The sequence below is a fragment of the Porites lutea genome, chromosome 13 (assembly GCF_958299795.1).
Source record: "Porites lutea chromosome 13, jaPorLute2.1, whole genome shotgun sequence".
NCBI classification, from domain to species: Eukaryota; Metazoa; Cnidaria; class Anthozoa; order Scleractinia; family Poritidae; genus Porites; species Porites lutea.
Window position 1 is genome coordinate 15,106,840 of NC_133213.1, and position 11,909 is coordinate 15,118,748.

At 38.9% G+C, this 11,909-nt stretch overlaps 1 protein-coding gene across 1 annotated transcript; it reads left to right on the top strand.

Moving 5' to 3' along the window:
• The first annotated feature begins 2,491 nt into the window (after nt 1–2,491).
• LOC140922657 (adenosine receptor A2b-like) lies at nt 2,492–3,322 on the top strand. Its single transcript, XM_073372647.1, has one exon. The coding sequence runs from the start codon at nt 2,492–2,494 to the stop codon at nt 3,320–3,322; it is 831 nt and encodes a 276-aa protein (XP_073228748.1).
• Nucleotides 3,323–11,909: the final 8,587 nt, after the last annotated feature.

Sequence of the window (11,909 nt, forward strand, 5' to 3'; positions counted from 1 at the left end):
ATAATAGTTAATCAGTATAGTTGACAAGAACTTCCTTTAACAGGTAAGATGGAGACCTGGCTCTGGATTCTTGGCTAGGTTCTTTCATTTCTGACCATCAGTGGAAATGGATTTACAATCTTCCTCGTTTGCAGCAGACGAAATCTCCGCACCATAACCAACGCATTTATTGTTTCACTTGCAGTAGCGGATTTCTGTGTTGGTTTGAGCGTTATTCCTTCTCTGTTCTTCTGCGACATTACAAACACCTGCGACTGGCCTCAAAATTTGCTATCTTGGTCATCTTGGGTGAATATTATAAGGTGGTTGCTTAGTAACAAGTCTGTTGTAAAATTATGCGTCTTAGTACTGGATCGTTTTATTGCCATCGTTCATCCTCTAAAATACATTACTTTCAGACTCGCTGTCGAATTATCCCAATTATTGTCTTCTCTTGGGTTATACCAGATAGTTTTTACGCGCTAAAGATTACCCTTTATATGTTTTATTTCAAAACAATAGCTGTCCCTGTCCCTCTTATTTGGCTGACAATAATTTCCGAGTTTCTTCCATGTGTTCTGTTAACACTCTGCTTTGCATCAATGATATTTCACGCACGCAGGCATGATCAGTCAGCACGCACCTTAGCAAAACAGTTACGTTTTAACCATCAGATGTCGTTTAAAATCCTCCACGATAGGTCTGCAGTAATAATGATGGGTCTTGTGATAGGAGTGTTTCTTGTTTGCTATGGGATGCATCTGCGTTGGCGCTGTGTTTTAAAGAAAATAACAAAGTAAACTAAAGCCTACCACTTGACGTGCGTAACTCATTCTTGTAGGATGCAAGTATTTAATGAACGAGTGTGAAAGGCTTGAGCAATTCAGTAAAAGACCGATAAATGTGTAAGGCTTGGACTCAAAGCGAATTGAAATTTGGAAAAAAATGGCGCATTAGGAGAAAAAAAAAGAATCTTTGGACCCTCAGAAAATACAAAATACAAGGGAAAGGACTTAGGATCAAGTTTCACAGGTGGTGTGAGACGCAAGTTCTTATTGCAGGGAACTTTTTAGTTTCACATCATTAGAGTATAATTTTGTGTTCACACCGGCTCCTACCAAAGCCCGCTTTGCTTCACTTGCTCGATTTTGGCATACTCGAGAATGACTCTGCATCAATCGAGTAACAAAGATAGCGTGAGCATGTGCTGCTTGTTGCTTGGATACAGTTCGAACCCAGGCTTAATAGCCGTGCGCTTTGTACAGCGGGCTCATCGGTTATGACCATCAATTTATCAAACTGAAACGGATGTTCGCACTCTGAATACCAGTTTGACGGGAGAAAACAAGATTGACAAGTTCAGAAGTTCGAGGTTCGGTGACTTTATAAGGCTTGGCGCCAATTTTCCTCCGCACCGAGGTTAATTTTGTTCGTTCAACAGTTTTCGTAATCAATCAACTCTGTTAACGGCGATAGATTCTTAGAATCTACCGAACCGAACTGAAAGATAAACTGTACGATATTCTTGTAATATGAAGTAATTTCCTTGTTGAGAAAAACACAAAGAAATGTAGTAGTTTTGTAATCTTTCCGTGCAAGTTTCTTTCAGGTTAGTCTTGCAGGTGTGACTGAAATGATAAAATCGTGTAAAGTGTAAAATGACTTGCTATGGAGAAAAAAGGTATAGCTATCAAATGTGTCACCTTTTTCGCCCCGGTTACACGAGCGTAAGGCTAATTTTCCTTTAAATTCTGTAGAAATCATGACAAAGAAATTAATATTGGTTGCTAAGGAAGCCCAACAGCAAATTGGAGCGACGAGTTGCTTGTGGCTGGAACGATAGTAAAATCGTTGCATACCGAATGAATAATAAAACCTTTTGTAGTAGAACTGTCGCAATTTGTAAGAAATATATGATGTCGGCTGCAATTTAGACTAAAGTGAAGGCATATTTTTTTTAATCAGCTAAGGTCTCCGTTAATTCCATCTGTTATAACTGACAGACCAGACTGGTTTAGTTGTAAAGAGAATAATTAAGATCCAGCCAGATAAGAGCTATTTAGATTAAGATCGGCAATGTTGGAGTGTCCCTTTCCATTTGACAAAATTGTTGTCTCAAATACCGCTCTTTTGTAGGAACAATAACCAAACGCGCCGAGGCTTTGGTCGGGTCGATGTATAGTTCCATTGGGTGAGTGGAATTTCCAACATTTCAACGGGAATTTTTGTTGTATTGAAAGCGCCCACTGGCTTTGAATTACAGCACCCAACTATCCTCATTTTCCTACCAACTGTGCTATTACAGCTCGGTCAGTTACCTACTGCGCATGCGAAAAACATAATTATTAGAAATTACCAAGTTTATGACAAATTAGGACAATAAAAAGGACTTCAGTCTAGTAACATACATCTGCCAGTGAATAACATACAACCTTCTGACATTTTTTGCGAAGAGGATATTTTTCTTTTATCTGTAGTTAATAAGAACTTCTCTTAACTGCCGAAAGTACCGATGGAGACTTGGTTTTGGATTCTTGGATGGGTTCTTTCGTTTCTTGCCATCACTGGAAATGGATTTATAATCTTCCTCGTCTGCAGCAGACGAAGTCTTCACACCAAAACCAACTCGTTCATTGTTTCACTTGCAGTAGCGGATTTCTGTGTTGGTTTGAGCATTATTCCTTCTTTGTTCGCATGCGACGTTACAAACACCTGTGACTGGCCTCAGGCTTTTCCTTCATGGAAAGATGTCGTAAGGTGGCTGTTTAGCTACTTGTCTGTTTTAAACTTGTGTTCTCTGGTGCTCGACCGTTATATCGCCATCGTAAAGCCTTTTAAATACATAACTTTCATGACTCGATCTCGTGTTATTCAAGTGATAACTTTCTGTTGGATAGTGTCATTTACGTTGGTGGCGTTCAAGACCGCACTTCGGCTTTGCTGTGAGACCCCTCTGACCAGTATCGTTGCAGTTGTGGTTTTAATGACTTCCATGGAAATCGTTCCATGCGTTCTGCAGATACTCTGTTTTGTGTCAATGTTAATTCATATCTGGAAACAAGATCGGTCAGCGCGCACCCTAGGACGGATATCTTTTAAAACCCGTAACGAGAAGTCTGCAGTAATAATGATGGGTATTGTGATAGGAGTGTTTGTTGTGTGCTACGGAATATATTTGCGTTGTAGTATAGTGGTACTATTCGACACAAATGCATCATGTAAAGATGAACAATACAAAATTCCTGTATTGGTTTTAAACTCGGCCATTAACCCACTGTCTTATGCTTTTTTCAAAAGAGACATAAAGAAAGAGTTTAAAAGGCTTATTAGTCAGGTTGTTTAATTTAGGCGGAAAAGTAACCGTGTAGAGCCTTCCACTTGATCATTTTTTGAAGGACATAGATCTTAATATTAGTTGGCAGAACTGCCTTTGATAGCGGATTGTGTCAGGCATCGCGGGCAGCAGTATTGGGGCCGGCAATTCCCTAGCGGTTTGTCTCAAATCATAGTTTGGAAGCACTGGTGTTTAAGGAGGGTACAAGAACCAAAGGACGATAAGAATACAATCCAAAAGGGACCTTACTATCCGAAAACAGAGACGCCAATGAAAACGTCGCTGAAAATAGACTTCGCGTTCTTTTTCGCCCTCACACCAAGTCGCCCAGTTAATTGAAAGTACGGTGACATGTGTTAGGTTGGAACTGAAGAGAGGAGACCGCGTCCGAGTTCAGAGAGAGATAGTAAATAAATTTATCACCTTGTCGTTCCAAATCTTAATTAAGCCCGTCAACTAAAAAAATTGATTACTCCACGTTGTAGTTGTGTAGGGACAGCGGAGAAATGTACAAAAAAGCATGATGTACGTGCAGCCGGAGCTACTGTTTTGCTCACTGAAGCCTATTGTGTTTTAGGCGTTCTCCTTGCCGTCGCCGATGTAGTTTCGTAAGGTTCCTAGCAGTATATGTCAGTTGCTCTTGAAACGGCGATTGTGAGGTATCAAGCCCACGTCAACGGTAGTGGTAGACCGAATTTCTAATCGAAACTTTCTGTTTCAAACCAAGGGAAAGTATTTCTTTTTCCTGACTTTATTTTCCACATTAATTATTGTAATCAACTCTGGTAAGTAGTTTCCTAGAATTTAAACAAGCATGAAGTAAACGTTTTTGTTTTTGTACAGGAAAAGAATTGTATTATTTTTTCCTTTCCCTGAAAACTGATAGTTAATTAACCTCAGTCCATGCCAGGTGTGAATGAAATATTAAAAATTTTGGAGCACGATCTGTATGATCCATACAGGCAACATGGATAATTTTTCTCAGATTCCCTTTGATCCCTATGGCCCGCCGAAAAGCCATCTTTTTCTTCAAACAAGTTTTAAAGCAGTTTTGCCTTAATTTTAGAGAACGTCAGTGGACGATTTTGTAATAATTTGTAATATCCGTCTTGATTTGCAGTACGTAGCTGTTCTAATTTACATTCAGATGGATCCTCAATTACTTTCCTGTCATGTTCAGGGGTCTCCGTACCAATGAAAATAAAGCTAAATTAGTTGACTGAAGACAGGTATTGCAAAAAAAAATATATAAATTCAAATAAACTATTGCAAAGCGATTTATTTCTGCATCCCACATGATGAAAAAGTGGCGCTAAAGATGTTGTCTTTACCATGATCTGCTACATTAGCATAATTCGGAGGTATCTTCGGAAATTAATCGCTATGCCATGAGACGAAACTGCATTTCAAGACCTCATCATTTTTTTTCTTTAGATATGAGCCAGTTATGCAAGTCGATAGCATATTTATTCAATGTTTTTATGGCCGTTGAAACTTTGTTTCAAAATATTTCCAAAACGCTCCATAATTTGTTCAAACTTTGCCATGATCGAGGCAACGAAGGGAGGTACAAGCTCCCTTAAGCGATTTTTGAAAACGATCCATGGGAGTAGTGAAATTGTCCTTTTTCATAGTTCAAATCGGTTGTTCCTCGCATTTTAACGCTTTTTATCGTGGTTTCTTACTGGTTTATCTTGAGTTTTCAAGATTCCGCAGGAAAAATATTGAATTTCAAGATTTTGCCGGCAGAGTCACAGCCAATTCGTCCACGCCTCCCTACTCTACTGTTGTAGCGACTCCAACTCTGTTAAACTGTTGTACTTAAGTAGCGACATAAGAAGAAATGTCCCTATTGGCGAGGAGCAAGGAGAAACAGCTGTATTCGCAGGCTAAACAAAGACTCGTATCAATAGGAGATTCACTCGCGTATTTCATACTCCTGAAGAGAACTGAAAGAAAAGAGCTCATTTGAAAGCCAATAAATGGTAAAATTTCGAAGCCCTACTTTTATTTGACGAGATCAGTCCAGCCTCAAAACGATTTTTCTTGTTCTTCGAGGATGATGTTGCTTATTTAGAAACACTTTACCAAGCTTTCGAGAAAACCTGCTGTGTAATATCTCATTGCTACCGCATCACATTTCCAGTCAAGGTAATGAACCTCCGAGTGCTGACAAGAGATGTCAAAATGGACCATGGACCATGGACCCTGTGATGGTCCAGGGTCCAGAGTCCAGAGTCCTTTCTCTGGTCCAGTCTGGAGTCCAGTCCAGGGCCACTCGAGGGTGCGGTCCAACTATGTCCCTCATGCCTGTACGACCATATTCACATTTTCTCTTTCTTTTTCTACGAAATTTTAAAAGGAGGCGGGGGGGGGGTTGATTTTGTTTTGGGGGAGAGCAAGAGAGCTTTATCCTCTCTTTGGGAGGGTGATTCCGGAGTAATTATTATTATTTTTTAGTAAGTCCTAAGCCCAGGGTCCAGAGTCCAGTGCCCAGTGTGCAGACCAGGGCCGGCAGTGCCTGCACCCTGGGTGACTGTACCTGCGCTTTCATAAGAAGCTCTTCTTTTTCTTAACTTACTCGTGCAGAGCAGTTGTTTTGCTCATAAAACCAATAAATATATTATTGTCTCCCTTTTATCTTTTCCTTGAACTGTCTTCAAAGCGGGTTATTTGGCTGTCGGCCATTGTGAACAACAAGTTCTGACACCTGAATGTCGGGGGTAAGGTTTGGGAAATTGTATTTCACAATTGTATCTATAATGGTCTATGATAACAGCAACCGTCTGTACATCCTGTCCTTCACATCAGCTACATGATCCGGATCAGTGTGTCGGTCAGTTTATTCTTTATCCTTGCTAGGCCTGCTAAGCATGATGGGACCAACAACAACTTACAACAACTTTATTTCAAAATCCTTGTTACAAAATAGAATCAAAACACAACCCTCAAGTAGCAAAGGCTTTTCGTGGCGGGTTGTGTAAAGAATAAATAAATAAAAATAATTAGTTAGATTCGTAAGAATAGAGTGTCAAGAAAAAAGAGGGATAAGAAAAAGAAAGATTAATTAGGTAAGACAATAGAGAACAATAAATTACACGAAAAAGGATGAAAGTTAACTATGCATGTAGCCTGTGAACAGGCCTTTGGTCGAGCGAGGTGGGAAGAGGGAAAACGCTATTTTTTTCCCCAAACAGAGAGCCTGTTCACAGGCTAGTATGCATGCTTTACAAGCAAAATAAGATACTAACAGAAGCCGGCCAGTTGAAGTAACAGTTGAAGTGACAGTCTCTATAAATTGGGCTGAGTTCAGTAGTATTTCACAGAGTTCTTGTGAGTGTAGAACAATATTTATGACACGGGACGAAAAATTGGATTTACTGCACTTTTGACACGCGTCAAAAGTTAAGTCAAATATGGTTTTGGCTTTGACTTCACCTTTGACGCGCGTCAAAGATGTCGCCAAATATATAACCTCTTTGCTTACTCCTTTGACCTCGGTAAAGGTAAAGTCAAATTGGTAACAACTTTGACTGTTTCTTTGACGCGCGTCAAAGATGAAGTCAAATGAATCAATGCTTTGCTATTCCTTTAACCCTTATCAAAGTCGTTGTCAAATATGCTGGTAACTTTGACTTTACCTTTGACGCACGTCAAAGATGAAGTCAAAAATGTAGTGGCTGTGACCACACCTTTGATACTAGTCAAACATGAAGTCAAATACGACCGCTACACTTTTACAACACTTTCGAATGGTGCTGAAAGGTGATGAATTACGTCTACAAACACTTATGTCGAAACTGATATTAAGAAAGGAAATTAAAAAGCTGTATTTGAATACTGTTTTAAAGATATTTATACGATAATACCGAACACGGGCGGGTAATCATTGTAATTGCTGTTCTATAATTGTTTTTGAAAATGTTCTAGAATATGTACTTTTTCGAAGTGATTTTTTTTTGTCTTATCTTGAGTGGATCATTTTTCTCCTTGATCGATCAATATACCATGTAATGACAGCGACGCAAAACAATGACTCAACAATTGGACGATGGAAGACTGAACCCAAGCAAGACACCCTGTTTTTGACGCGAAATTGTCGCGGCTGCAAACTCTCTCCGCCCGCGCAAACAAACAAACTACGCAGATCTGAAGAAAACAAAAGCTGCTTTTTTGTACGAAGCAGTCCAGCTTTTGTTAACAAATATTTTCACCCTTATCTTTGATAGAGTTTACAGAGTTTAGACCACAACCTTGTTCAAAAGGTACGTGTCATTCTTTTCTATGTGTGCATACAATAGTTGTTCTTCAAACTTCATAGTTTTGCTTATGGAAACCAACTCCGAACAGGCGTGTATGTCGTGCTTGGGAGCTTTTCTGATTGTTAAATCTGGTTCAGTAAACTTTAAAAAATTTTCTATATCACAGTAGAGAATACATTAGATCAAGCCCTTTCTTCTTAATAGGGTTAGTGCATTTCTGCAAAAGTAATAGCTGACTTATATTTCACAATGCAATTCAAGTCAAAACTCCATGAGAGAACCTACTAACATCAAGATTAACCAATTCTAGTTTTTCTAACAGTTATGCTTAACTACGAAATAAAATAAGACTTACATATATATTTTTTTCATGGACAGTGTACTTCAATAAAAATATCTGTACCAGACTTTGATGGGCATAGTACTGAAGCAAGTACATAAGTTTATTCGAACAGGATTCAGTGCAGTTTATCAAACAAAGAAGTGTGGTTATTTGAAGACTTCGGATGTTTTACAAACGTGAGTATCTCTTCCTATTGATTTTTCTGGGCTCTATACGTAATGGGGCTCAGGCTGCATAATTTTTAAAATATTCCATTGATTTTTGTACCACCACAGTGGCAGCTAGGTATGTTTCAACATTTAATAATAATCATTCAAACATATCGAGCTGTCCCTTCTTTATTGTGACTGGACAATAACTTTAAAAATAGCCTGCGTAGCAAGCTTTTTCGCGCGAGTTTTGGGCAAAAAAAGAAGAAGGAGGGGCCGGGAGGGACTAACTCGCGCAATAACTCCTACTGGAAACGCTTGTTATGCAGGCTAGGTATAATATAAAGTGTTTCTCTAGCTTAATTTTAAGCTTTAGGCGTAGAGGGAAATTTTGATTGAATTTTCCTGTACTTAATTAAGTGATAATAAGGCTCGACTCAAACGTCAAATTTCACAAATGACGAACTTAATGACAATGCATGTACACGAAATGTAATGTTCCCATTCAAAAGCATTAGGTTCGCTACACATTTTTAATCGGGTCTTTAAGTTTTGATAAAGGTAAAGAGAAAGGGGGATTTTCCGCAGAAAAGGAGCGATAGTAAAAAGGGAGTGGGGCCGAAAAATTTATTTAAAACACTATGACTGTATTTTTTATCCCAAATTGCTATATTCTTTTACAATTATTTCACAGATAAAAGAAACAAGGCAAAGTGATAAGTCTCCAGTGGAACGAAACACACAAGAGAGGAAGATTTTAGTTAGATACATGGCGTTTGTCTTTCACTAACATCAAGAATCAAAAGCACTCTAGAATGAAACTCTTCGCAAAGATAACATCAAGACAGATGGGCTCCTCATCAAGAACATTTCTTACTTACCATGATTTGTGCCCTGGCTTGCGTAAAAGATGTGTTTTAACTATTTTGCAGGCTGCCGTCCGTGACAACAGCGTGTATCTGGAACATTTATAGTGCTTCAAAAATTTGCGGCAGTCATTTTGATTGTCCATTGACAGACTGCAATGAGTACTTTAGACAATAAATCGTGAAGAGGTTTTTAAAAATCATTTTTATACTTTTAAGTTTTAATCGGAACTATTCAGCTTTCTAATCATCTAATAAGGTTTTAGGACTGAATAAAGAACAAGATTAAGAACTCAGTCTCTTATCTGTCCACCTTTTTAAACGGTATCCAGGTCGCAATTGAAGTTGCTTGAAATCTCAAGTTGGATTCTAGCCTGTATATCAAGCGCTTATGACTAGCGAGGCAATAACGCGGCATTCGCGCGAAGCGCGAGGCGAACGCGGAATTCACGCGAAGCAGAAAGGTTTTTAAAAAAGCTTTCTGTTTTTTTTTTTTTTTTGGCATTTTCTTATTTTTCAGTCCTATTATTACCTGCTTTCTTTTTTGTTTCTCGCATTTCAAACTTTCTTTAAAATCTGTTACATTTTGCTTGTTTTGTTTTTTTGTTTTTATCTTGATCTATTTCTTGGTTTTTGTATTTGTTGTTGTTATTGTTGTTGTTTTTGGGTGCGCGAGAGCGCGTGGGGCGCGCGAGAAAGAAAGGAAAGGAACGCCTGGAAGGATGCCATTGTTTTCTCCATTTTTCACGCTCACAATTCAGAATTAATTAAATGTCAATCTTCGACTTAATACCTTTTTCCGATTGTTTAAAATAAACATCACGCTATTTGAGAAACTAAACATGTGTTGTTAGTGAAGCGTGATGAGATTTCTCTACGGGAATTCATGGTTAGAAGGTACCAATTTCAGTTAAAGAACCGTATGAAGGAAAAAGCCTGTCAGCAGATGAGTTTTACTGACTGGTTCCGAAAAGTATTATCTCCCAACGGCTTGTCGGTTCTACTCGCCAGAAGAAAGAAAGGAAAAATCATGCTGCCTGTGTGCTTGTTATCTGCTGTTTGACCCGCCTTTTCAACGGCAAGATAATTGAAAACGAAGCGATCTATAATTTTTGGCGATTTTTGGTTGAGGACTTCTTCTTGCCGGTTATAAAACCGCCAGGAACTTACTTTAATAATAAATTGTTGCCTTCTTGCAGATCTTCGAAGTTCAGCTCTTCTTTCCTTGTCACCAGCGTTCTTTTGTGTGCTCCGCTGGATCCAATTTAGCCTCCCACGCAGGCGTTTTTAGGGGAGCTCGTTTTTCATCCCTCCCTTCATCCTTTGTGGGGAGGGATGAAAAACGAGCTCCCCTAAAAACGCCTGCGTGGGAGGCTAGATCCAATTCGTCCTGATAGAAATTCAAATCAATCTTTTCATGAATATATGCTTGGTGTCCGACAATGACGTCATGGAGCACTTTGCCTTTCCAGGCAACATAAACTTTGCCGCCGATGACCAAAGCGCATTTTCATTTATTATTCATGAAATGCTGTTGTGTTTATTCATCGTCTGTGAAACAGTGTTTGCAATCGTTGAATCACGAACAAGAAGCACAGCAAGTGCCTGCAAATCCTCGCCGAGGAAGATTTTCCATTGAAACTCCTCTGGGGAACGCCGGTTAAAGTTCATCGGCCAGCGGATCGAAGAAGACAACTGCGAAGCGGAGAGAACATCGCTTAGCACAGCAAAGGCAACGACCCTTGAAAAAAATATAAGGCCATGGGATGGATTAAATGACAGCTGGAAATTGGTTAAAAATTTTTACTGACAGGTGACATATAATAACAAGTACTGAATGCGGCTGAATAGATCTGTAAAATTCTTCAAATCATAATAAGCCGAATTCAATAATGTTTTTTCATTCCCTCCAAATCATTCGTATCTAAACTACCGATATGCTTATTAACTCGAACGATACCATAAACAGGGGCGATTTCAGAGATGCTTCAGTTAGTCCATCAGATGTTGTTTAAAAAGTAGTTATCTCATCCGTAGTGTTTTATAGTCTTGGGCAGTAATTAGTACTGGCTTTTTCATTTTCTTCACTAAACTTGTCAGAAATTTTCCGCCATTTTTTATTTGTGTAAATGTGTAAATTATGTCTACGAATATGCAAACAGATGGTTGTCCTCTTCACTGGTCAAGAGGTGGAGAGAATCAGCATAAAATTGTCAGAAAGTCTGAACTATAAAATAACTAGCAGGCCATTACTTACCAAGGAGAAAGGAAAAATGCATTTTTATTAGACCTTTCAAAATTTGTCATATTCTTATTCGCCCCACTCAAACGAACGAAAAGTTTTTTTTCTTTAGACTCTTTAAAATTTGTGGTAAAAGAACTCAGTGTGGGTTGGTTGTTCAGGTAGCCCAATCCCCCCGGGGGGGGGGGGGGGGGGGGGGGGTATTGCCAGATGGGATATGCTGTGCCGCTTTAGAGGGTATAGTTTTCAAGCAGCTAAGTCTTAGATGCGGTATAGAAATCAGAGAGCAACTTTTTGATAGGAAGGGATTTGGGAAGATGAGTTTAGTATAGGGTAGCAAAATTCAGCTGAACCAGGAGTAAAGACTAGGTGTCCCAGTGTCCCAGCGGCACATTACCCCCCGAAAAATTTCTAAGGAACCCCTCCTCGGAAACCCTAACAAGAGTAGACGAGATGTCCACAGCTGGAACGGTACATTAAAAAAACGCTACATAACAACATTTTCGACATTAAGCGATAGAGAACACTTTCACCTTTAACAATGTATTATATTCCACGAATTTATTGCAACATTTTGTTGCTATTTTATCATCAAACACACAAAGAAACATTTAGTATTAATGTATTATTGTCTTGATGCACATTTTTGTGATAACACAGCCCAATACAAATTATTATTTAATGACATTAATTAGCAAATTAAGACGGACGATCTAAAGAACAAATAGGGCATT